Genomic DNA, 26,378 nt, shown 5'->3' with positions numbered 1-26,378 from the left:
TTGTAAATAAGGAACAAGGGCTGTCACTCACGTTCCAGGATGAAATATTGCAGCAGTACGAGATATTGATTCATTTTTTTTTACCAGCTTTTTTCCAGGGACAACTGTCCTGCTAGAAAAGCCGAAAGCCTTTTACAGCAGAGATACCTTTTTTAATTTTCTTTCTCTGGCAACTTCAGCAGTTACATAAGGCTATGAATGGAAATGGCCAATGCCAGGGCATGGATGTTCCCTTCTCTTGATGCCACGACACAAACAGACCCCTCTGCAGTGCGACAAACCAGATACCTTAGAGCAGGAGTATTTGAAACCATCACAGCAAGACTCACCAGGCCATAAATGAAGCAGGAGAGAGATAATAAACACTGCATATTCTGAGAGACTGATCCAGCAAATAGTCATGCACTTGCTTCAGTGTCTGTGAGATAACAGCTCTCTGAAAGGTGGTAAAGGGCAGTCATTTGTCTTCATACTTAGGCCACCTTAAGATGAGTGTGTTAACAGGATGCCTGAATCCCTCTGCTTTCATAATGGCTCCTGTGGAAATGAAAGGGATAATATTATGCAGACCTACTTGCTTCAGTATGGAAAGGGATTCTTTAGCTTTGCTTATCAAGCATGCAGGTTAAGTATAGGTTTTCTAATACAGTCTTCTCATGTGGTATATTTTTCAGAATCAGGATGACCTAAGATAATGATTTTGAAAACCCTGAAGTACAAATGATGTTTGTATCAAATCATGACATAGTTCTTTACTTTAAATAGCTTATTAGAAATAATGATGAATTTAAGAAGGTATAGAACATTTAGCACCATTACCGCCTCCTATAATGCAATATCTTTAGGAGTTTTAAATGAAAAATTGTCATTATTGAATATTTTTGGGTTTTCTCCTTCCTCCTCATGTCCCTCAAATGTTTTTGAGGGTTCGTTTACTTACTACTGCAGTGCCTTTCAAGCTAAATTTACTTCATTTAAAAGTACTGTTATTCTCTCACAGCTTTCAGTCCCTGAAATATCCAACACTTCACCTGTCTGATGAGGTTGTTTCTTAACTAAATTAGCTCCCTTGGTCAGACCATGGTGCTCATAATGCCAAGGTCACGGGTTCCGTCCCTGTACAGGCCATTCATGTAGGAGTTGGATTTGATGATCCTTGTGGGTCCCTTCCAACTCAAAATATTCTGTGACTATCTGAGATTTGACATCGAAACTCAGTTAACAGCTCTGTAGTTGAAGTTTTGCCTGGAACAGAGTAGAAAAAACCACACTTGCAGTTCCTTCAGCTATGTAAGGCTACCTACAGCAGAAAGTGATAAAAGATGAACTTCACTGGGTAAAGGCATTAGCATCTGGCAGTATGTACAGAAGCAGGCCTTTATAACAAGGCCATACTTACAATTCAAGTATTACAAGTATTCAGTGCTCAGACACAGTTTGAAAATATTGTGTTCTGCTTTTCAAAAGCCTGTAATTGTGTGTTCAATCAAAAAATTTGCTACTGATAAGGTGTGGTCCTATCTGTCCTTTTTGTTGGCAGCATGCAAGACGACAGTTTAGAAACCTCAACTTCTATATCTCAGCTTCTGAGAGAGAGTTATTTAGCTGAAACTAAGCATCAAGGGAAGAGTGAAAGAAGCAGATCAGAGCCAGTTTCTCATAATTTCCACTATGGCAACGCTTCTGGTGATTCAGATGAGGTAGCTGCTCAAGATGACCTTCCAGATCTCTCTGCCTTTTTAAGCCAAGAAGAGCTTGATGAAAGTGTAAACCTAGCAAGACAAGCTATTGATCAGAATCCACTGGAAACTAAACAGGATGAGCTTCAGGCACAGTCACAGCATCCCCCAGATCAGCTGAACAACCCGGGAAAACACAAACAAATGGCCCAGTCTACAGCTTTGAAAACATCAGACAACGGCCTGCACTCCAACTTTTGTCAGGACCATATCAGAAATACAAAGGGCTCCAAAGGGAGCTCTCAAGATCTGAAGAAACATCACCTCCCATCTGAATCAGAATCCAAAAAGGAATTCCTAAACAAGGCAGCAGATTTCATTGAGGAGCTCTCCTCACTTTTCAAAGCTCACAACTCTGAAAGAATAAGACCCCGAACGTGCAAAAACTACAGGAGCAAGATTGATTCCAAGAATAAATCTGCTCAAAAAAGTAGCTCTAGCCTGTCTCTCACATCAGAAAACAGAGAAAGGCTTTCCATTCCAGCATCTCAAGACTTGGAAAACACAGCAGAAAAAACATTTGAACAAACAGATGATCAACAGGCAGCAAACTTGGAATCTGTTAATCAATTAACAAGTGCAGAGCTAAAAACAGAGTCAGAATCTGCATCTGTATATTCTGATGAGCCTATCGGACAACCACCACGCTTTACTCAGAAACTGAAGAGCAGGGAAGTTCCTGAAGGAACCAAAGTGCAATTGGACTGCATTGTGGTAGGAATCCCAGCACCTGAAGTCAGGTAAACATATTCTGCACTTGTCATTTTGTATGTCTGTAATGGTAGGTGTATGCCTTCCTCTGTCCAGATATTTTGATGCATGAGTTTCAGTAATCTGCAGCAGAAATCTCCTGGTCTTGGTTACTAAAAACTGATTAAGAAAAAAAAATTGCTCTCTACAAAAGGTTGTATATATTTTCAGACAACGTATTTTGGGACATGTTACCTTCTTTGAATTTTAGAGTAATGCTTTTAAATACTGTGCTTCTTTAATTAAAAGAACGTGTGGAGTCCATAGTGAGAAATGTTAGTTATCTTTATAGAAATCAAGCCTGACCGTGTAAACCAACTAAAAACACCAATGGCTGTGACACCTCGTGCTGATGCCTGAAGCTATCTGAGATGAGAGAACATAGGATCCCAGAAACCAAAAACATCCACACATGAACGGAGAGGAAAGAAGGTCATTTCAGTTATTACACCAGTTATAACCAAAAACAGCTCAGTTCTAATCCTGATTCTGACAAAGATTCTGCTGAGACCTTAGAAAAAACATTTCTGTTTGATCAAGTATAAGACACCCCTGTTAATTGTCACTTATTCATGATGGGTGACTGCTATTTCTGATATTTCTTTTTTCACCAATATCTATGAGGATTTTGAAAGTCAAATAAGTAACACTTGAAAACATCACCGGAGATGAAAGGAAATGTGACAAAGGTACACACATCAATTACATCAATGAAATGAGAAACAGATTACTCTAACTTTTAAATTTATCTTGAAAATTCTTAGATCTCATCAGCATTTCTATATCTAAATTTGTTCACAGAGAGCTCATTAGTCAAATTTACCTCTCTCTTACAGTGGTGGAATCATATTTCCTTTGCTGGGACTGTACCAATCCAAAAGAAAGGAAAACTCTGTCCACCTTTTAGAGATGTACTATGCATATTTGCATCCTAATATCTGAAGTATCACACATAGATATCCTTAGTCAAGGTGGCTGCCTATTCTTTTATAGGCATTTTAGAAATCTGTGTTGCTTCTCTAAATATTGAAAAGAACTGTTTGCACCTTCAACATCTAATGATCTGGACCATTCACAGATGGTCTGTATTTTCTAACTGCACTTCTACTGCAGCCAACACCTTTTATCATCTTTCTTACCGAACTAACAGGCACAATCATCAAGTGAAAACTGTCTCAATATCCAAATACGGATGCTCCAAAGATTTTTGTGGTAAAGAATCTTTGTCTTCCTCTCCCTTGGATTTCTGGCACAGCAGCTGCTAATTTTTCAGAAGGAAAAAGCATTTACAATGCACCATTAATTACATAGGAAGAAGGATCTACAAGTGAATCCACTTGTAATGGACATCTTATCATGGAGGTGTGAAGTTGTCCAGTCCATGGGATCCCTGGACTGTGACTTTCAGACTGTTTTGCCCCACTAGTGCCTTCAGTAGGTTCTCAGTCCCTAAAAAGACCTTGACCTGTGGTGCTAGACAGGGTCTTTCATGCATGATAGGAATGTGAACTTCCAAAGGACTAAATGATTTTTTTATAGAAGAGAAATCCGCTCTAAAGCTGGGGGAAATACTTTGTTTGGGAAAAATATAATTTCTACTGCGCTTCATGTCTAAACTCACTGCTTTAATTAACAGTTCTGAGGCATTCCCTTGGTGGAGCTTATGGCATTACAAATGCTGTATTATGCTCAGCCCTTAAACTCATAGAGGATTCCGACTAAAAGAGAAAACAATCCCAGAAATTTGGAGTTTTTTCTTAGAAAACAGGCAGGAAATATCATCATCCCCTAGATATTAGCAACACTCTCTGAACACTTTGCTTGCATATAAAGACTTTGAGACTTGTTTCTCCAGGTATTTGCCTTGATAAAACTTTTTGATATTAAAAATGTCAGTAGGATCCCTGGATATGATAAACATTTTTTTCCTCTCTCATCGCACATAGTTTATAATGCAAAGAAAACAAGTGAAATAATCTTCTCTTATGTGTATAGACCTGTAGACAAACTCAAGCTGGCTTTCTTCATATTCAGAACAGAATTCAGAACAGAATAGAAACTGAATTGTTTGTTTACAGACTGTACTCTAGTGCACAATGTTAATTTTATTTATTTCTCCAGAAGGCCACAACCACAGCTCCTCATGATCGTGCTGTTGACACACATAAAACTAACAAGGTGTTCCTGCCATCTTTAGGTGTTAACAACTATCTGAATTAGAAGCTGACACTACAAAGTCACTGAAGCCTTGCAAGGGCAGATTGGAGAACCCAGGAACAATGGTTCAGCCAGTGGATTATTCAGGGATGACTGGAATGCCTATACACCCAATTCAGGGACCACTTGATTGCACAGAAAAGGATGATGGGTATCTTTGTAAATTGGAGCTATTTTTGTCACAACAAAACTGAAGTTTTTCATCGAGATTTCTATTTCAACAATTGATTTTTTTCATTTTTATAAATAAAACAAGCTACTTATGCGAATGACAGTCAATACAGGAGCTTCAAAACACTTCTATAGAATAAGCATCCACCAGATGTAGCAAAATAGGGGCGGGGAGAAAAAAGTCCCATAGGGAAAATCAGTGCCAAGAAGGAAAGCTCAAGAAAAAGATCAGGCTCAGCTTTCAGTTTCACAATTTAAACCAAGAAATAAAAGATAAATCACAAGGAGTACCTCCGAACTCTCTCTCCCCTTGTGTTTGTGTGCATGTCTGTACGTGCTGTATTATGGAGAAGGCTGGGAATGTTCGTTGCTTGAACAGTTTCCTGATCACAGTTGTTTGTTAACAAAACTTTTGTCCTGTTCATCCAAGATTCTTTCAACTCCACTAATGTGTAGGAGTAACACTAAGAAAGGGTGTAAAAAATATCACTTGCCTGAGTGATAAATGTTCACTTGCTTCCAGTGATCTTGGCCTTTTTAGTCACTGTTATAGCACAAGGAAACCAGAAAATATAATGTACTTTGGGGTATGTGTTCCATTAACCTTGGAGACCACAAGAATGCAGGATTTTTTCACTAAAAATAGTGCTCATCTTTGATCTGCTGTGTAAAGCTTCCAAAATAGTGAAGGAGGCATCTTGTTAGCCATAGTTGTGGAACTGTGACCAGAACCAGGCTCAGAACGGGCAACTGTCTTGCTTTGAGGATAACAGTTTTCCAAGGTTTGTGGTGATTTAGTTCGGTATCTGTGGAGGAGGACAAGGAGAGACGAATTCTAATAAATAAGAAATAAAAATATCATCAGTCCCAGTACAGGGCTGACTGGCAAGGTAGTAACTGATGAAAAAAAGCTTAATCACCTGTGACTTAAAATAGGCTTCCTAGCCACAGAAAGGAATCCAAGGTGCATATATTAAACACAATTGCAATGTAAAAGTGGTACTGTGGGAACCCAGAGCATTGTGAAACAAGAACAAGATTCAACAAGCTCTGTCATGTAGTTACTCAGTCAACACTAGGAGCAGTCAGATGGTTCAGCTGATGTAATGGGGATTATAAAAGAAAAATTAGAGATCTGAGATTCAGAAAAAAGCTGATCACAGGGATGGAAAGGACTGGAAATATGAAGGGCAGATACCATGTTTGAAAGCAAGACAATACAAAACCAAATTAATGTAAAAGATGGTGTAAATGACAGTCATGATGGATCAGGGCCAAAATATCATTGGCTATGACGAAGCATTATAATTCACAGGCACAGTAGGTAACCATGTAGCATGTATGAGGGCTCACTGAGGGACAGAAGATTGAATGAAATTTGGAACTCATATGAAATATCAGATATATGGAAAGCTAAATCCTGCCTGGCTGAATACAGAAAAACTGCTTTTTAAGATAACTCAGCCTCAGTGTAACAAACCCACAAGTCTGAGGAAGCTTGTGAAACCTACCTGTCTAGAAGTTTTGGTGAAATGTTACCCATTTTTCAGTCTCATCGGCTGAATGCAGTGTCACAGAAGAGATGGGCAAAGATTGATACCATAGTTTGTGCACCTCTAGGTAGCTCAAACTTTAGCTCACAACAAAAGAGGACTACTACAGTTATGGATGATTGCTTTACTCTGACTATACTGCGGGTCAGAAATAAGCATTAAAGAGAAATGTGTAGCATATTTCCAAAGTGCCAAAGGTTTGATGACCTCCCTCTCATGCTTCCCTCTCCAGCTCTGTTTCTGTGTCAGTAATGGTAGGTGTGACAATCACTCCTCTCTGTGAGGAGAGCACTCCTTTTCCCCTCAAGTTCAGAGGTGCCTACATTTTTCCAAACGGTTTGGCACATCACTCCTAGGTTAATTTTACTTATGAATCACATTGCATGGTTTGGCATACACAGCTATCCTGGAAGTGTCATGAGGATTTGATGTTCTAAAAACAGGCTGCATGTCATAAGGTTTCCATGAAAACATTCTTTAACGTAGCCACACAAAGCTTAAAAAGTGCATTTTAGTGCTCTTTTGTTTGAGGAGACCTGCAATTAATCACTGATTTTTAGAGGCTCTGAAGCCACACAAGATGAAGATATTTCTTCCTGGCTGCCAGATGAAAACCTTTATCTGGTTTAGCACTCCAAGCCTAGAGCCAAACTCCTCTTACATGCAACTCCAGTCACGTCAATGGATCAAGCCCTGGGATGAATGTGGCACAGTGGATGTGCTCCATGTGCAGCTCCCTGGCGTGAGGAAGCTATCGTTGCAATCCGTGGCAGGAATGAAATGTCAGTGACAGAGGCTGTTGCTGCTTCAGTCATGCCACGCATCTCAATGTCAGAACTCCCCTTGGAACTGACATTTCGCTGCTACCACGTACAGCGTTTTCGTGGTAAGTATAGAACCAAATGTTAACAGGCAAGAAGTAGATATGGCCACACCGAAGATTTACATGAAGATTAACTTCACAAGAGACAATTGCTTTTCATTTATAAGCATTGCAAAGAGGTGACGTGCATGTAACATGCTCTGCGTCTCAACCTAATCTCAAAGTATTTGAACATTATGCTGAAAATAGTGACTCAAGAACACGCTGCTTAGGAGAACTAAACACAGGTTTGAAACAGAAGTTTATTCCTGAAGTTGTAAATCACTTATGTTGCAAGTTTAGGACTAGTGAAATGAAAAACTAACTGCAAAGCATAGAATTAACTCAGTCCTGCTTCACTGTTTGTTTGAGTCTACTGCTCACGTACTACTACAATAATTGGACAAATTAGCTTACATGGTGGTTTTAAATTTGCTTATAGGAAAATAGAATTGTGCCTCACAAAAGCATGCGATACAGACTTACCTCTACACAAACAGGTTAACTGGAAAAGCAGTAGTAACACAGGAGTTTTACCTTACTGGTGATTATTATCCCAGCATTTTGTGCAATGTGTTTTGCTCTCTGTGTCACTTCAGTGAGAACCACATTTAAGTGGACACAAAAATATAGTATCACTCTACTATGTAAGTTATTTTAATGTTCTGGAAAGATGCTGCTGAAAATGGGATCAAATTCTAGAACCCGGGTACTCTCTTTAATACTTATTCATATCTGCTAAAGCTAACATGCTAAAACAAGGCTACAATATAAGGCAGAGGCATGAGGTAGGTGTATAAAAAGACATGAGTAAGTGCTGTGACTCACGTCCCAAAGTACACAGTTGCCTGCATGAATTAGACACCTCAAAGGCAGCTTGTACATTCATATACCAAATCTGTGCTTGTAGTCATAAAACTGCATGAACCTTAGGTCTTCTCTCCTGATAATGTAACTATTTTTAATTACCCCCAATTGCAAATCTTCAAAACAACAGTAGAATAAACCATATTGTAGATAGAATGTACCTGACATGTCTAATGTTTCTAACTATTAGTGGGGAAAATAACAGATTTGGGCAAGTCATTATGAGCAAAGTTTAAACTAGGTGTAGCTGTTCCTTCTGCTTGAAGAGGTTTATTTTAGAGCATCTGACAGGACTGTGACAGAATATGAACACTACAGCTCAATCAGAAAAAGCTAGAAAAAGAATTATTTCTAAAGGAAAAGTATTTTGAATGGAAGCGTAACCCAGTTCCTTCAAAATAAAGATTATACAAATAAAAAGTAGTATTTTCAAACTAAATATTATTGAAGAACCATACAGTCTAATCTACTAGAAAAATAATGGTAATGGTACTGAGACAGTGAAATCCTTTAAAAAAGAGGTAGTTTGTAAAGAATCATTTTAAGACCAGTGATTTCACGTTTTAAAAATTATTTTTAGGTGCTGCTTCACACATGGTGGAAAAAGTCAAAGAGAATGGAAGATAAAAGCAAAGATAAAAAGATAAAGAGAATGGTTACATACTCCAGAGAAATAAATGAATATACATACATGTATATATTTACTCTGTTCTTACATTCTCCCCTAAGTGTCTGCTTTTGGCCACTGCCAAGACCTCATGCTGGGTGAGGTGGATCTGTAGTCTGACACAGAGCACCCAGTAAGTTCTTCCCCATCTTTTGACATGTGCCAGCTCACCTGGCACCCTAGGGTATGTGCTGCTGTTATTATTCCCTTTTGTATGAGGACAGCTGTCTCTTAAATTTCCAAAGGTGCTGCATGTTGTAGGGGTGTGGTTAATATCCAGAACTCTGTTTGCATCTGCACTGCGAAGAATCTCAAACGAGTTTCATTGAGCTGTGAGAAGCAGCATGAATGGCTGCTGAAAGTTACTCTGCAGTAAAGTGCTGTCCTGGGCAGAGTATCCACTGACAGAGCAGCCCTCACAGCATCTCATTTTGCCCACCAGAGTGGGAGAAAACCTAGCAAATGAACTATGTTGAACCTTAAATGGCCACCAGTTTTATCATCAGAAAGCCTTCGAACATTGTCATCCTAATTGTCAAGTTGTTTGCACTGATAAACAAAATTTCCTTAGTGGTGTGGCTCAAGCAAACATCTGTGGCAATTTAATATGCAGCTGTAGCCTTCTGACTGCCCAGTCCCTTCTTTTATGGTCATTAACAGTTACCAAAAGTGATGTATAGGAGAATCTGTACAGTTCAGTCATCCTCAATCCTTTATGTGGTGTCCTGGCACAAACCCATTTTCATTAGACCAGAAGTGGAGCAGCTGGGTCTGGGAATACATTTGAACCTGCCGGCCTTGCTCCAGAAGGAGAAAGCTCTAGCAAGGAAGTCAGCATCAGGGTTTTAACATTTTAAAGTCCTGCTGGCAGACCTGCAAGAGCTCGTCCACTCCTTCTTTTAGAGCCCTAAGGCTCAAATGGAAGAGAAATCAGTAACTTCGGTTGAAGTTCTCGGCATCAGGTGTGTAGGATCCATTCTGCAGTGCAGGAGCTTCCCTCTGGAACAGGCAGACCTGTCTGTCTCCTTTCCAAGCTGCATTTCCAAGTCAGTTGACTGTCCAGGTATGGATTACACTGATGTGCAACTCCAAGTGGAGCAGGAAACACCCTGTCTGCTCTGAGAAAGCCGTGTTGGGGGGCTGGGACTGATGGGGCACAAATGGGGCATTGTTTATTGCTCAGCTACATAATCAACATTGAAGTTTTAGATCTGTAGTCCTTAATACCTCACGGACCCTTTGAGGATCCTTTTTCAGTTCTGTATTATACTTCTATTGAATTCTGGTTTTCTGCTAGTATGGACTGTTTTAGAAATTACTTTTTTTTCCAATATATTAATTCAGGGCTTTCTTCATGCTCAATTTGTAGCATAAACTGTTGTTAAAAAGTTGTGCAATTGAATGGTTAAACATATTTATTTATTCATGTTTTCCTAAAATATCTGAGATGGAAATGTATTGAAATACCTTATAGTACAAGGCAATAAATACTAATTATTACAATTTATTACTCCAAAACCTATCCTTATCCTTTCCACAACAATCTTATTTGCTGTAGTACCACCCAAATGTTGGCAGGTCCTTTTCCCAAGTTACCATGTAAGATGGATTAAACAATTATTACTTTTTTTAAAAACCAACTGAATAAAAAATGTTAGTAGTATGACAGCACCCACTGTCACATGCAGAAGATGCTTTACTAAATCATATGTTATTAAGAAAGTCATAGTAAGAAAATACAAAGATTTTTATGTAGTTTTATATCTGTCTACATTTATAAGAAAAGTTACAGTGAAGATGAATGTGCTTTAGCTTGGCTTTTCAAATCTAGCTAGTTATGTACAAATACAGGTATTTCTGAGTTTTATCCCAAATATTTAGCTCTGGATCTTGACAGATAGCACTACACTTTCTGTATAAAACCTAGATTGTCGTGTTAAATTGGAATCTGTTTCTGCAAACCCACCTGATTTTTCTCTTTCTGTTCTGCCTTGTCCATACTGAAAAGCAAAAGCAATCAGGCCAACATATTCTTGGATGGGTGACTGTGTTTAAAAGAGGAACACAGCAATATGATACAGAAAAGAATTCAAGGTGCAGCTGTCTCACTGGCTGTTCCTGCACGCAAGTGCCTCTGTATCGTAATAGATCAATTCCCTTACTTATGCCATCTTTTATAAAAAGCAGATTGGGTTAAATACATGACAAAACAAAGGGCAACACTATAGTAAATTTCAGTCACATTCTGAATTAACATGAACTTTGGAAATACAAGTTTCAGGTAAAATTATTTACTTACAGTGGGGTTTTTTTGCTGCACTTCAAGCCACAACACAGACCTGAATGTACCTTAAGAGAAATTCAGAGCTGGATTGACAGTGTTCCAAATTCATAGCTCTTTTACTCTATATTGAATAATACAAAATTCATAAATATTTTATTCCTATGACTGTTGATTCAATACTTGCCTGCAGCACTCTGTCAGAATCTTCAGGCTAAACCTGCCAATTTTATCATCAGAAAGACTTAAAGCATTGCCATCCTAGTTGACAAGTTGTTTGCATTGATAAACAAAATTTTTTGCCTTACAGGTGGTACTGTGAAGGGAAGGAGCTTGAAAACTCACCAGACATTCAAATTATCCAGACAGGTGATCAGCACTCATTGATTATTGTTGAAGCTTTTGAGGAGGACACAGGACGTTACTCGTGCTTTGCTTCAAACATCTATGGAACAGACTCCACTTCTGCAGAGATTTACATAGAAGGTAACGTCAGAAGTGGTGCAGAAATGGATTGCTGAAATTGGTCACGCAGGATTAAGACATGATTATGTGTCTTGTTTGCTAACTGTGTGATAGTTTTGTCACAAAAAAATACGTAGCAGGGAGAAAACACTTTTCATCATTATTACCATCTTCATTATTTCCCTATAAAGCACCATTCAGACAAGAGACTGCCCTTTACGTGTTATTTTATTGTGTCGCTTCCCAGAGATTTTATATATCTCACTGTAAGATCAAGGTCTAGAAATATTCAGATTCTGATGCCACCTTGTATTTTTTATCTGTGGAACTCTACAGAAATATAAGAACTTAATATTTGTGTCTAATTCTTATTAATCCCTTTTCCCTACAGTCACTATTACAAGTTGAACATAGGACCCCTTCCTCTTAACCCTTTATTGGGCCCTGTAACCAAAATAAATATGTCATCAATTTGGTATTTTACTTGCCCAGTAGAGGTAAATAAAACAGAGTATATATCTGCAGATTTAGATGTCTTCTTTCTCCTTATGCTTTCTACTACACCTACTGGGCCTAAGAGAAGTCTACTTATATTTCTTTTTAACACTTTGTTGGGTAAGATTTTAGATTGCATCCATCATTTGCAGGACTACAAATTTGAAATAAACACAGAGGATATTTTTTTCCATTCTCAAGCAGAAAAATAAACCGTGAGCACCATCACTGACAGCAGTGGGACAATCACAAATTAAAGCAGTGCCCTACTTAATACAGGGTGGATTTTGTTCTACTGATGCTCCTCTTTCACATCTCTAATCTGACAATGAAATGAAGAATCCTTTTTTAGGTTCTGCACTGCCTCTGACACTGCTGGGAGATGTCTGTGCTTGGCAGGGATTTCCTAGTTCTCCAGACAGAGGCCAAGGTCTGCTGTTACCTGGCTCAGTGGATGCTGGAGGGAAGTCATGGCTGATGGAGATGCTCACTGGCAGGAGCTGCAGAGAAAATGCAAATTCCAAGCACAGGGAAGGCTGAGTCAGAAGTGTAAAATGTCTCAGCAAGACAGCTGTTAGTAAACTGAGCTATTATCTTCTCCATATTGTGCTACAAGGCTCTAGTTTGAGAATAACAGTTATGATTCAAGGTCTGGTTTTTAACTTTTTTTCCTTTTGAATGGTAGTATCAAGTGTCTGAGAAAAGAAAGCTCTTCCTTGATTCACAACAACAACTACAGACTAAATCATAGAGACATTTTAAAGAGAACCTGAGGAAGACCCAGGTATACATTCACTCTTGGATGCTGTTTTCCTTATTTCAGTTGCACCTCATCCCAAATTTGCCCCATGTCAACAGCAGTTCTGCATCTTGCACAGTATCCAATGCTGGTTCATTTCCCCTGGAATGTGATCTTTTGTTTTGGCACAGCTTTATAATATATATCCATAGAATGCTCTAGAGGAAATCTGATTAATGGTTTGTATCATTCATAGATAAACTTCAAAAACCCCTCTGCTAAATGTTTGTTGGGTTTTTTTTAATTTTTTCATAGGAATCTCTTCTTCTGACTCTGAAGGTGAAATCATCACAAACGAAATGGATCAGTAAGTTTAAAATCAATGACATCTTGCACACTTTTTACCATTAAAAAACCTCATAAGTGCAGACCTTTCAGTTTGCAACCTCCAACACGTTAGGGCTCTGTTTAGGATTTGTTTGGATTGTTTGAGTTGGGTTTTGTTTGCATGCCTGCTTGTTTGATTTACAAATAATATGGAACAAACACACATACGTTCACTTGTGTCTTCAATTTTAGATCAAGAATTGAAACTTTAATTTTAAATATAAACACAAGAGGAAAGATGGCACCTTAAAGATTGAACTACTAAAATTAATTTACTAATCCTGAAGCCATTTGACTAGACCCATCTTAAATGCTGATTTAAGCATCTGACTTGGACAAACAGTGCAGTACAATTTCTCACATGAAAATACAGCATGTCATGCAGTTTTTGGCAGAATATGGGTACAGAATAATTATTTAGATTTAAGATAAGGAAATTAATAGATATGCACTAGAGTAAACTGAAATGATGGTATAAAAGACTACTTAATTATAAAAATAAAATATGTCAGATGTCATCTAAAACCTGGGAAATAGTTTTATTTTTCCTAAATGAAATCCAACCCCTGATCATTTAGAACCTGATCCAATCTCCTAAAATCAACAGTCTTTGGAATCAAAGTCCTTCTATTAACTGAAAAGAGAGTCAGAGTGGTTGAAAACTAAAATAGTCAGTCTTTTGTTTTTAACTCCTTTGCATTCAATCCCAAAAGCAAACTGCTTTATACAGTGAAAATCTTAACCAGATAGACATGCACCCTGTTGGTTTCATCCATCATCAGGGAGCATTATGCTCATTACAAATGTCAGTTTTTAAAATGCAAAGATAAGACATTTGCAGTTTGTTTGACTAAACACCTCAGGCTGACAGCAAATCCTGTTGCATGTGATTTTAAGTTCAGAGGCATAAAATATTCCCCACTGAATTGGTTTGTGGACTTTGATAAATGTAAGGGTTTAATATAAAACTTAAGATCGAGAAGATCTGAAAGGTTTGGGGATGAATTGCTAAGTTTTCCACAGTTCTAGTTCAGACTTGTCTAACTGTCTCAGGCGTATTTTTTTCCATATTCACCTCATCAGGTGTCAATGTAGCACTGACCATGATCTTGACCACCTGATGCTTTCTCTAAATTACTTACCTCATTAAATTGTGAAGTAATTTTTTTTCTGAGATTAAAAAAAAAAAAGCTGCTCTGCCATTGTGGTCCTCAAATGATCAGGTTTGGGTATAATGAAAGTGTCTTCATTTTTCCTCGGCTTCCAGCTGCCTTCACACGAATCTGAACACTGTAATTAAAGGAATTAATATGAGAACAGGTGCTAAAAGAAGTTCAAAAGAGAAATCAGTGATCACAACAACAGTTGTATCTTCACTCTGAGTAAGGTTTCCTCTGTTTTAAAGGTTGGGCTTCCTGTGGGGACCTGGGCACCTCAAACTGGATAAAAAGACCATCTCTTCACTGTTTGCATTATTTCACTTAGCGATAAAATTAAATAGGGTCAACTCTTATAATCACACATAGAAACAGCGTAGAAGTGAATAGGTGCCTATCTGTACACTATCAGAATTGAGGATATGTTGGTCAGAAAGTATCTATTGTTCAGCAATAAATTATTGAATCTGTACCAAGCAAACCATGGTATTTTCATTATCTTATAGGCCCAAACTTTCCCACAAGAGAAACCAGCACTGTCCTCTGTGAAACCAGCACTGCTTTGTCATGCTGCTCAGAGCTGGGTTAACTCAGGCCATTTATTGCATTTGGTGTGACTGAACAGGGGTACTAGAGTGGATAGATATGCAGGCTGGCTCCAACAAAATGCAGCTTTACCCAGGAGCACGTGGAATTCAATCCCAGAAGTGAGGCTGATATGTGAGGTTGATATGCAACTGAGACAGACATAACTAAGGAGACACACACACAGAGCTCTGCCTTCCTGTCAGAGAACTTACTCTTGGTTAATATTTCACAGCAAACCAAGGACAGCAGACACCTCTGTGAATGCAGCATCTCCTGCTGTCAGAACTGCAACCAAGCATCAAGAAACCTCCAAGGCACCACCAGCTGTGTTCCAGCCCGTGTCTGTACCTGTCCAGACTGTGTCAACATCAGTTAATCCGGTATGGGAGACAATACAGGGAATTTCAAGGACAAAAAGCAAACTCTTATAAATCACAGACTGACTCATTCACCTTCAATAGCAGCAGCCTATAACGTTTTTCTCTCCCTTGCTACAGAACTCACTTGAAATCTTTTCCTTTCAATGAAACTTATTTTAAGCTAAATCATTTCACTACTATGTTTACTTCATATGTAGATATACGTGTTTGCCACATAAGATTTCAATATCCATATCAAAGAGTTTCTAATTAATGTTAGCATACATTTCGAGTCCTTTTTCTTGCAAACTGTTAGAATATTCACAGCTGTGAATTCTTTCCTGACAGGAAAGAGGAGCCATATTTCCTTAAAACTAAAATGTTCATGAGAAACTCGCTTTACACTTCTTTTTGAAAGTTTACAGGCCAGAATTAGGTGGTAACCAATAAACAGATACTGAACAGGTGAAGCAATGCACCTTTTTACTACAATGAGAATAGAACTAAGCCTCCGAGACATTTCACCATTTAAAAGAAGTTGCTTAAGTCAAGAGTAATAGTTATCTCAAAAAATCACCACTTTTAATCTTGTTGGTTTATAAAACATCATCTATGTAAATGTGGCTCTGTTTCCTGAGATACTGAATTAGTAATTTTGCTTTTCTGGGGCAACTCTTATTTCACTAAAAGGAAAAACTCTATGAAATAATCAATCTAGAAAACAAAATTTTCCAGGAGAAGAATAACTCCATTCTGATTTCACTGAGTAGGATCAAGAGGGTGATATCTCACCTTCTTAAATGGTTTGGTTTAGGCAAAGGAAAAGAATTACAGTAGCAGTCACATACGTGACTTGACTTAACACTTCCTTCTTAACTTTCATAAATATTTTGTGAGTAAGGATTTTAAAAACAAAACTACCACCAAGCAGCCAACAAAGTTTTGCCTTAGGGAATTATTAACAAAAGATGTCACAATACGCTGCAGTGAAGTTTTCCTTGCCAAGATGGACTCGACTAGGCAATAAAGCACTAGCAGCATTTTTGCTGTTATCCCATCCAGGATGATCACCAGCAGTTGTCCACAACAGAATTTATATTCATTGCATTAAATATTTTCCTTTGGACTTCACCCACTTTTCCTGTATATGGAAAAATAATGTCTGAACACCTAAACATCATCTTGTGATGTTTTGCAACCTACAGGCCCAAAGCCCCACTAACTATTTACAAGGACTGGATGGAAGACCTATAATTGCTGCTCCTGTATTTACAAAGGTAATTTGTTCTATGACATATTTGAAAATTAGAGGTCAATTAACTGTAGAAAGAGATGATTAAAAAATTTCTAGCTATCAAATGTAAAAAAAGGAATTATGCATTTCTGAAGCCACTCAAAGATTTAAGTGGCTTTATTAAATCTTACTGAAATCAGTATTACTTCCAGAGCATTAAGGTATTTACTGACTGTCTATTCATTTTCTCTATTAGATGTTACAGGATATTTCAGCTTCTGAGGGGCAGCTTGTTGTCTTTGAATGTCGGGTGAAAGGAGCTCCTTCCCCAAAGGTTGAATGGTATAGAGAAGGAACACTGATAGAAGATTCTCCAGATTTTAGGATATTACAGAAAAGTATGTTTTCTGTGTGAAAGTATTGTGTCTAATAAAATATAGGCAAGCAAAAAAATTGCTAACATAGCAACCCTGTGAATTTCTTATTACAATGGTAAGAACCACACAAGCTGAATTTATGGCAATAAATCTGGGTCCCAGAAGCTCAAAGTGTGAATGGATTGACCAGCACCTCACAGGTAGTATTTGCCTGAGATTCCCCAAATTCTCGAATCATTTTGCCTTCTGCTTTGATCCCTTTGCCACTTCAGTGTCCTCTTCTAATTCAGCCTTACTTCCACTGGGTTTTTTTGAGTTTACACCTTTTATGTAGAGTTCCATTGCCTGTAAATCCCTCACCTTTCAGGTAGGTAATTTTATAATAGTGCTTATGGGCAGTAGATTGCTTATTTATCCACACAAGTAACCTGATGTGCACATTACCATGCTGACACATGCACATGTGTGCACGTGATACACAGTAGGTTGTAAACACAGACTTCTCTGGTAATTTTCAAACACAGTTAAAACATTTGCAATTTTCTCATAAGTCACTGGAATGCTAAAAATTGAGAAAATTCAACAGAAATTCCTTAAATACGACACTAAACCAAACCTCAGTGAAACAATGGTTCATCATAACATGGTTTTGCGCATCTTAGTTTCAGAAATTGTCTTCAAGATAAAGTAGTGCTAATATTGAAAAAAATACTTCTTGCAGAATTTATTTCCTGTTCATAAATTCCCAAAAATGTTCGTAAGTGTTCATATCGTTCAGTGGCTTTGACATGCCATTGAGTAGAAGGCTTGGCTGTCTCTACCACGCCATAAACAGAAAACTGGATCACATTCCAGTATTCCATCATATTGAGGAGTCAAACTTTATATTTAGTGCTTAAAAAAAAATGTTTGCAAAAGCAACTATATTCAATCTAATAATTCTGCTTTTCTTCCCTTCAGAACCACGATCTATGGCTGAACCAGGTGAGGATCATCAAAAGGCTCGTAATTTTTTCATTATATAAATGTGGTGATTTTCCTTCACAAAACATGGATTATTGAAACTCTATAATTTAATTAATGTAATTTTTTCTTTTCTCCATAATCTATAGCTACTTGTAAGTTGCATTTCACTGTAGACTGTTCCATAAATATATAATCTGAATTAGTTCTATCTCTTTTGAAGAAAGTGTTTCCATTCTGCTTTGATCCAGTTCTAACCCGGGATCTAAATGAGCTAAAGATTAATAAAATCAATGTATAAGGGTCCCCAGTACATCTGAGGTCCAAAAGTACACCAGATGATGTAGGACTGAGCTATTTTTATCTAGTTTACCAGTTAGGGAACATTGCATCAGATGTTTAGCCATGTCAGCCATTCCCTGTGCTCCGGACCAGCGTAATATGAGAGTGCCACATCAGGTGTTCCACCCCTGATATCAGCAAATCCTATAAACATGGCTGGGCCTGCTAATTTCAGGGGTCAGGGTAGAAGGCAGGTTACTTCACGTGATCGGAGCAGAGGAGCCTTACAGATTTTGATTACTTCTCCATGAGAGGATCACTCTCCTCAGTATGCTTCTCACTACTAGAAATATAAAGCTGCCCCTCTTAAGATGGAAAATTATCAAAGGAGTATTAATTCTTACATAATAAACTTCTGTAACTCTTCTCCTTGCCCTATTAGAAGTTTTTTTACCCTGAAAAGTGTCTTGAAAGAAACTCCCTCTTTCTGAGATTTAGGATGGAAAAAAATGGAGCTTCAACCAGCACCCAACGACACTGTTCCCTTACTGTCCGCTGGCATCACTGCTGAGTAATGTGAAGCAGTTTGGAGAGGATCATCAGTTGGGTGCAGTTGTCACAGCCTCATCACCTGCTGCTCATTCAGAAGGAATCTGGATTTCCATGCATGCAGCCACTGGCAAATCCCAGCACGATAAACTACATCTTATAATGCCTTAAACTAGTACTATAACAAACTATTATTCTCCAGTAGTTGATAGCAAGCAATCTCTTTGTTGCTACTATGTTCCCCTCAGTGATGCCATGAAACAATCAAGTTTAAGTGTGATACGGTTTTCTACAGAAATACTCATAAAATATTTATCCTGTAGGGTTTTAGGAAAGTTTATTGCAAAAGGGTAGCAAAATAGTCACTAACACTAATTTTGAAGAAATTTTATCAGCCCACATTTCATACACTTTAGATGTCGCTCTCCCTCCCCGTCCCAGCCAAACAAAAGACTTAAAATCCCATCACCATAGGTATTTATTGGCTGGTACTGCTGCCCAGACACATCAGATACTGGTCAGACAGGAGTGCCATAATGCCAGACTTTTCAAGATGGAATATAGTTTTTCATAGTACACTTTTGCTAGCACATTTTTGGTGTCCCCGAGTCTTCTTTGCAAGGAAGTGAAAAGGCACCTTTCTATAAGCATGATTAGCACAACCCCCTCTATCTGCAAATCTGCACGGGTACTTTTGGAAAATGCCAGCCTATATTTTGTGTTTCTCCCTCTCACAAAGTGACTCCACTTGAATTACAATTATATATATATGTATATATATATATAATATATATATAATATAAAATTATAACTGTTAATTATAATTAATCTTTCCATCTGCAGAGATAAAAATATATCTATTTTAGTGAGTTGAGAGTATAGAGTACACTGTATTTTTCTAAATTAAATTTTAAACTGCTTCTGTCTTAAGTCTGTACTTCATGTCCTTAGGAAAACATTTTCCAGTGTTTTCCACATGCTGCTGACACCTGTTCTTCACTTCCATTGGGCATGCTGGAGCACAGAGGACAGCAGTTGCTGCAGACAATGCTGATAACAGCTGCTGCACACAAAGGCTGCCAAAATTGATAATACTGATGAAAATAAAATCAAACTGAGCAAGGTTAAAGACCTTAAGGAAATCTCCTGAAGGACAGCCAGGGTTTTGTGTGTTTGTTCACTACACGTTCACTTCAAGTACTAACATTGCTCTGATGCTTTGCAGAGGAAATTTGTACTCTCGTTATTGCTGAAGTATTTTCAGAAGATTCTGGCACTTTCACCTGTACTGCAAACAATAAATATGGCACAGTATCCAGTACAGCACATCTCACTGTCAGAGGTAAGGGTTTGTTTTAGTCCTTTGCTCCCTGGTAAATACAAGCAGAGCAGGCTATGATTTAGGCTGCCAAGGCACCGTACAGAACGTAAGGGCAGAGTGTGCTGGTGCCTCCAAGTCAGCTCAAGTTCTAGAAATGTTCTTCGTAACTGAAAGGTCTGGGAATTCTCTGAAAAGAAAGTTTTTACTTCAAAGATGCTAATGGAATGTATGGGGGACATGGCTGAAGAGCACTGCTTGGTTTTCCAAACTAGAACGGTGTCTCTTTTCCCTCCACCTTTACAATAGTCCTTTTTTACAGGACTATTGTTGTTATATAAACAAAGTCAAACAACTCAGTCCAACAGCCAGAAGGACACCAGAGTGAGTTTTCTGAACTGTAATTTTGTGATTTTATTTCACTATGATTTATGGCATTTACGTAAAAGCTTGCTGTTTACTCTTTCAGCATCCGAAGACAGCAGCAATGCTGCCACCCTTCACACCACGAGCTCCATCGACTTTGTTGCTACTGAACACCAACCTCCCCCCCACGCTCCTTCCCCCCACGGAACAAACCAAACACCTAAACCTAAACTTGAAGGTGTTCTCGTGAACCACAACGAACCCAGATCGAGTTCCAAGATAGGGCTCCGTGTGCACTTCAAGCTGCCCGAAGATGAGAAAGGAAGTGAATCATCATCAGAGGATGGACCCGGTGCTACAAACCAAATCAGACCCAACCATTTCCCAGAGAAGATAAATGGACAGCCAATGAAAATAACTGAGCCAACTTCACCATCCAAGGAACCCCCCCCGGTACTGGCTAAACCAAAGCTGTAAGTAAACAGAATTCTAAGTCTCAGGAGCATCACTGATATTATTTAGTATTTATAGACCATGGCACTATTGCACTAGAGCAAAAACTCAAACACAGAGAAAAAAGACAGTGTCACATGGCACTGGCCTAATTAACCATACTTTTAGAAAACATATTCTACATATTCTGTATATCCCTCTTAGGAAAAGTGTTCTCCAATTTTAAAAGGAAAATGTTTTCCCTCTGAAATGTTATTAATTCCACAATGTTTTCTGCTGCAGTCAAAAGGTAAACAACCCTGCTTTTATGCAGGCAAAATAAAAGCAGGTTCTTCACACACGTCACCCAGTTCTGGGTATGGAATTTTGCCAAAATCAGACATATTCAGTCTCACACATAGTATGGACTGGCAACTAGAGGGCAGCTGTTGTCCCAAAGGCCATTCCTCATGACTTTATGTCCCACAAGCGTAATCGCCTCCTAAAACGGATAAAACATTTGGAAGTGTTTGATAATGTGAAACCCCTTGAACTAAGAAGCACCTGCACAGCTAGTGCACCATGAGCTCAAGGGGAAATTTGAAGAAGTAGTGTAGTTTTCTTAGAGAACAATTTGTGGAATTTACACTGCACTTTGTTAAGTAATATGTTTTCAGCATTTTTTCAGCCTCCCACATCTAGTTTAACAAAATATCCTTAATTTTATTTCTTGAATACAACTATAGGCTCAGGAAGGACTTTATAAAGTAATTCATTGGTACTTTTAAGCAGGGCTGTAATTTCATAGCATAAACATTACAAGGAGAAGAGAGAACTTACATACCACGTAGCAGAGGAAAAATTTGGACCACTGATTTTTTTTTACTTTATGAAGCCCATATTGACAGCACTGTCTACTTTCAGAGCTATGGTGTGTTTAAGGGAGGAGCAGAAGCAGTATTTAAGTTGTGAAAGGCTTGCATAAAGCAGCACTTCTCTCACACACACTCCAGAAAAACCCTCTGTAGCAAAGGAGTGCTTTATTATGCAGATGTATATATGAAGGACACAAAATCAGGACCACACAACTTCTAACTCTCTAACATTTTACTTTTTGAAAGCTTGAAATAGTTTTATTATCTAAATTATTATAATAATGTATAATGATAATTGTTTTAATAATTATATCTAAATTATCTATCTTTATGGTTATTTTTAATACATTATAGAAACAGTAATTCTTTTAACAGAAGAAGTTCTGTTGACCATTTATTTGGTTTGTCAGTACCAGTTGTAGTTGGTCTCTACTTCTACATTTTTCACTTTTTATCAACAGTCATTTAATAGTTTATAGCATGACCATTTTCCATATCCTCTATGTCCTTTCTGGTTTTGGAAGGGAAAAAACCAGCCTGTTTTTCATGTGCTATATTTCTATATACATAAAAACTAAATAAAACACTTGACAAGGCAAAATAATTCTCCTTAATTGCAAAACAGTTGACATATCTAGCAGATAGAATCTAGAAAACAACAACAGCATGAAATGCAAGTCCTCTCTTATTTAGACACCCCTGCCTGTCACTGAATGTCAACACCAACTAAACTACATTGGCAATACCTCTTATGGCGGATTATTACAAAGCTTTGTGAGTCAAAATGCTGGTCTCAGAACTTGCTTCAACAGGAGGTAAATTCACTTCAATCTGGCTTACAAATGCTCATTTAAAATATGATTCACCAAATCTTACTCTTAGTTGCACAAGCAGTGAGGTACTAAGATGACAGGGAGCAGAATTTGACAATGCTGTGCCTTAAATATCTTCAAGCAAAATTTATATTTATATTTCACATGATCAAATGTAAGAATTATCTTCCATCAAATAATTTTCAGACAAAAAGCTTTTGTGCCTCTGGCAAAGAAGGGGAGAGGAAGGAAAAGTTTATTTTAGTAGCAAACTAATATTATGCTCTTCTCATAATGATACAGAATAAGTCAGGTAGGAGTTTCCTCTGTCTCTTATGGTATCACAGGACATTTTTTTCCCCCTCACAACTCATTTTTCTCTCTCAATTCATATGTGGAAATGTAGTCAACTGGCATATTTCAGGGCTTATAACCAATTTTGCTCATCTTTATTTTATGTACAGTGATCAGAGCCAGTTAAAGCAGCTCCACAACCAGGTCTTGCTTGAACAGCAGCAGGTGCATCAGGCATCTCTAAGAGAGCTGTCATTCAACACGGTTTCATTGAATTCTGCTACTTCACTCTACCAACAGTCCACCTCAACTCTGTACAAGCAAAGCTCAGCCTCTGCTTCACAAGCTTTTGGCTACACCCGCCCTAAGCAGTTCCTGCCATCCCAAACCTCACCACCGGCCAGCTCCTTGGCCAGCTCCTCCCTTGCAGCATTCAGCAACGTCCCTCAAGCAACTCAGAGAACAAACAACATGGAAAATTTCACAGGAAATCCCCCACCTGCCCAATCGAGGTCCTCGGGAGGGTTTACAAGCAAAAGCGAACAGTCTGTCCCAAGCCCCAAAGAACCCGCGGTGCCTCCGTTAACGCTCTCTGCATCCAGCGTAAAACACTTCCAGCCCCAGACTGTGACTCCTGCTCCCATCTCCCCGACTGCACGGATTCAGAACCCCGTGGCTTTCCTTAGTGCTGTTCTTCCCTCGCTTCCTGCTGTGCCATCAACCAACGCCATGGGCCTGCCCAGAAGTACTCCAGCCATGTAAGTACCATAGGCCACATGCACAGAAGCAGGGGTAAGAAATACTCAGAGGAAACCAGGATGTGCTTCTGTTCAAGGGTTCAGCAGGGGAAATGCAAGTCATCTGTAAAGTAGAAAAGTGAGTTACTCATGTATTCTGGTCATTTAATCTAACCTTTACATTCAGTTAAGAAAGGAAGGGATAGTACCTTCTATAATAAGGTACACCAAGGGTAAGATAAATTCAAGACAGAGAAATGTGAGTGTGTAAACAGATATATACAAGAATGTGGGAGCTCAGAGATTCATAAGACTGTACTAGTGGGAGAAAAGAGATTTCATGAGCTTGCAGGATAAGTCACTCCATTTGCCTACATGAGGCACAAAAACATTCTTACCTATTGTAAGCAACAAGTAAAGTTTTGAAAGGTACCTCATAATGCAAGTTATTCTTTTAGTCCAGGTAAATCTAAGAAATAACTTATGTAAAGATATTTTTCTGGTTGCAGTACTTTCTACATTTGAAGTCCTCCAGAAAATCTCAGGACAGTTAATGGTTTGCACACAAATACTTTAATTGACAGCCAGCATGATTTCTATGAGAAAATAGCTACGATAATATAAGCAAATAAGGATGATGATGTACTGGCAAGGTTTTGGCCTTATGAGTTTCTTCTTTACTGGTAGAGTTGAAGTGAAATCCCTTTTATGGACCATGTGAACCCAGTGTTAGCATGGCCAGCCCCAGTAGATTGGTACAGCTGTTTATCCACAGAACCCCAAATTCTGCACAAAGTAAGGAATATAAGGAAATTATATCAACGGTACAGTTCAGGGTAGTGATAGCCATCAGTAAGTCACAATCTCCTGACTATCCCATGGATACTACAGTAACCAATCTGTTATTACAACAGAAGAATGTGTCCCTGCATGTGTACCATTCCCCACTCTGTGTGCCAAGAAATCCTGCCTTCAAACCATGACTGCCCTCCTACTCAGAGAGCTCCCAGTTGCCCAGCACAGCCACACAATTGCCATCACCCTGTGGCGCCTGTCTGGAGGCCTTCCTGGCTCTTGCATCCCAATCAGGCACACAGCATGAAGTTATAAGATCCACAGTGAGGGTTTTAACTGTGGCCAACTCAATCCTTCAACCTGCTTTCACAATGCTGCAAGAGCAACCAAAAATCAGCTGCAACTGGCACCCCTTCCTGCCCTTCAGAGCTTGTGCCCAAGTGCTCAGCTGCTGTTCTCTTTGCAATAATGACATTGAACCCTTGCAAAGAGATTTCCTTTTTCTCACTGCACAGTAAGCCATTACGATCTGCCTACCAGGCAGAGCAGTTAAATATTGTTTTCTCCATTTTAGCTCTCCTGGGTCCCAGCCCAGAGCTGAATTCCTAGAGCACAACTAGAGCTCAGCGTGCTGAGATCCAGATCTTGACCTCTGCATGGGAGAGAGTCTAAGTGGGGGTACAAAAGGTCAGGAAGGAACCTGAACAGGATCTGGGATAATCCGTGAATACCTACGGAAACTTCAGCTTCCTTTTGTGGCATTATTAATGATAGTAACTCTGGTGAAGGAGGGAGAGCTCGCTGTGCCTGCAGAACAACAAAATGGAGATACTTTGCAGAGCAATCATCAGTTATGCCTTCATCAGGAGTCCCTGTAATTAAGATCCCAACTCCCAGTAAACTCCCAGAAAGTTGCACACTTTCTAGCAGTGTCCTGCTGCTCTGCTTCAGCAGTGCACTCTCACAGTCTCCTGACAGTCTTATTTGAGAATTTAACGATTTTCAAACCTTAAACAGACTGCATCTATAACATACAAATAAAAAATAACTGTTGAGGTTAGGTATCATAAAAGGGTGAGAGAAATAAAAGAAGTAAAAGTTCATGGAAAGAGTAAATGATCAATGAAGATGTGAGATAAGGATCGATGACAAATTGTATTAACTTTTAAATTATTGTCTGATACAGTCATACGTACACATTGTACACCTAAGGTAACTCCTACACACATTTCTTTAGCATTTACTGTGACCTAATTATTACAGGATAAATATAAATGGAACTGAGATTCTTATTATACTATTATAATGCTTATTCTCTATAACATGTGTGGTTTTAATTCCTACTGGCATGGGAATGGGATGCACCATTAAGACAGTACCAAAAAAAAAAAAATCAAATGCTGTATTGTGGTTTAGCTACTATGTAAATAAATAATAGGTTCCTCCAGACAACTGAAATGTAACATATCATGTCACACAGGTGACAAAATATGTATATACTGGTTGCTGCATGTTAGTATCAGAATTTTCTTTTAATAGCCCAACCCAAGGATCAACAAAGAAAAACCTGAAGCCTCTGCCATTAGCAACAAGTGATTCCATTCGGGAAAATAAAGCTGCTCTTTTAAAGGACCTGGAAAGAAAATTGCATTTCAGAGAGGATGCTAATCAACACAGCGGTCAGCAGGTAAGAAAATCAAGTCTTATTAAAATAAGTTTTCACTCATGAACAAGTCATGTATTACGACGTGTGGAACAAAAGGTGTTTGGGTGGTTGAGCTGCTACGCTGCTTTGCAGGGTGAGCTTTGGTGGGGAGCTGTGCTTTGGAACAGCAAACTGTAGCTTTAAACAGGAAGCATGAGGGGATGCAGCTGTAGAAGATTTAGTTTGTGACTCACCAGCATTTTTCATTTCTGATCATCTCAGAGGCTGGTAGGAATGTAACACTTCTTTGTTTTCACGGAAGCCTCTGGACAGCAGCTTTCATTTTCTTGCTTTACAAGTTGCTCAACTTAAAATTAAAGAGTAATCAAACTGTTTAGAAAA

General features: G+C 38.6%; 2 protein-coding genes and 1 long non-coding RNA gene across 3 annotated transcripts in view; 1 reads left to right on the top strand and 2 right to left on the bottom strand.

Annotated features, from left to right (window-relative positions):
* Positions 1 to 225: 225 nt before the first annotated feature.
* Positions 226 to 14,375, bottom strand: LOC120324351. Its single transcript, XR_005565612.1, has 3 exons — positions 14,336 to 14,375; positions 11,453 to 11,572; positions 226 to 537 (listed from the first exon to the last, which is right to left on the bottom strand). It is a non-coding gene; the product is annotated as an uncharacterized LOC120324351 (long non-coding RNA).
* The window catches only part of MYPN (myopalladin), a 43,112-nt gene continuing 18,275 nt past the window's right edge, over positions 1,542 to 26,378 (top strand). Inside the window, exons 1-11 of the mRNA XM_027750548.2 lie at positions 1,542 to 2,479; positions 11,418 to 11,593; positions 13,122 to 13,173; positions 15,171 to 15,318; positions 16,503 to 16,574; positions 16,788 to 16,929; positions 17,869 to 17,892; positions 19,928 to 20,044; positions 20,490 to 20,859; positions 22,970 to 23,557; positions 25,871 to 26,018. Of these exons, the coding sequence (XP_027606349.2) occupies positions 1,542 to 2,479; positions 11,418 to 11,593; positions 13,122 to 13,173; positions 15,171 to 15,318; positions 16,503 to 16,574; positions 16,788 to 16,929; positions 17,869 to 17,892; positions 19,928 to 20,044; positions 20,490 to 20,859; positions 22,970 to 23,557; positions 25,871 to 26,018 (2,775 nt within the window). The remainder of the gene's footprint in view (positions 2,480 to 11,417; positions 11,594 to 13,121; positions 13,174 to 15,170; positions 15,319 to 16,502; positions 16,575 to 16,787; positions 16,930 to 17,868; positions 17,893 to 19,927; positions 20,045 to 20,489; positions 20,860 to 22,969; positions 23,558 to 25,870; positions 26,019 to 26,378) is intronic.
* Positions 14,371 to 26,378, bottom strand: part of ATOH7 (atonal bHLH transcription factor 7) — a 39,266-nt gene continuing 27,258 nt past the window's right edge. The window contains exon 2 of the transcript XR_005565611.1: positions 14,371 to 14,483. The gene's annotated coding sequence lies outside the window, so the exon portion shown is untranslated. The remainder of the gene's footprint in view (positions 14,484 to 26,378) is intronic.

Source organism: Pipra filicauda, unplaced genomic scaffold (genome assembly GCF_003945595.2).
Source record: "Pipra filicauda isolate LSUMZ 115617 unplaced genomic scaffold, ASM394559v2 scaffold4_size7858003_pilon, whole genome shotgun sequence".
NCBI lineage: Eukaryota > Metazoa > Chordata > Aves > Passeriformes > Pipridae > Pipra > Pipra filicauda.
Note: the sequence above shows the minus strand (reverse complement) of the source record. Positions and strands in the feature narration are given on the sequence as shown.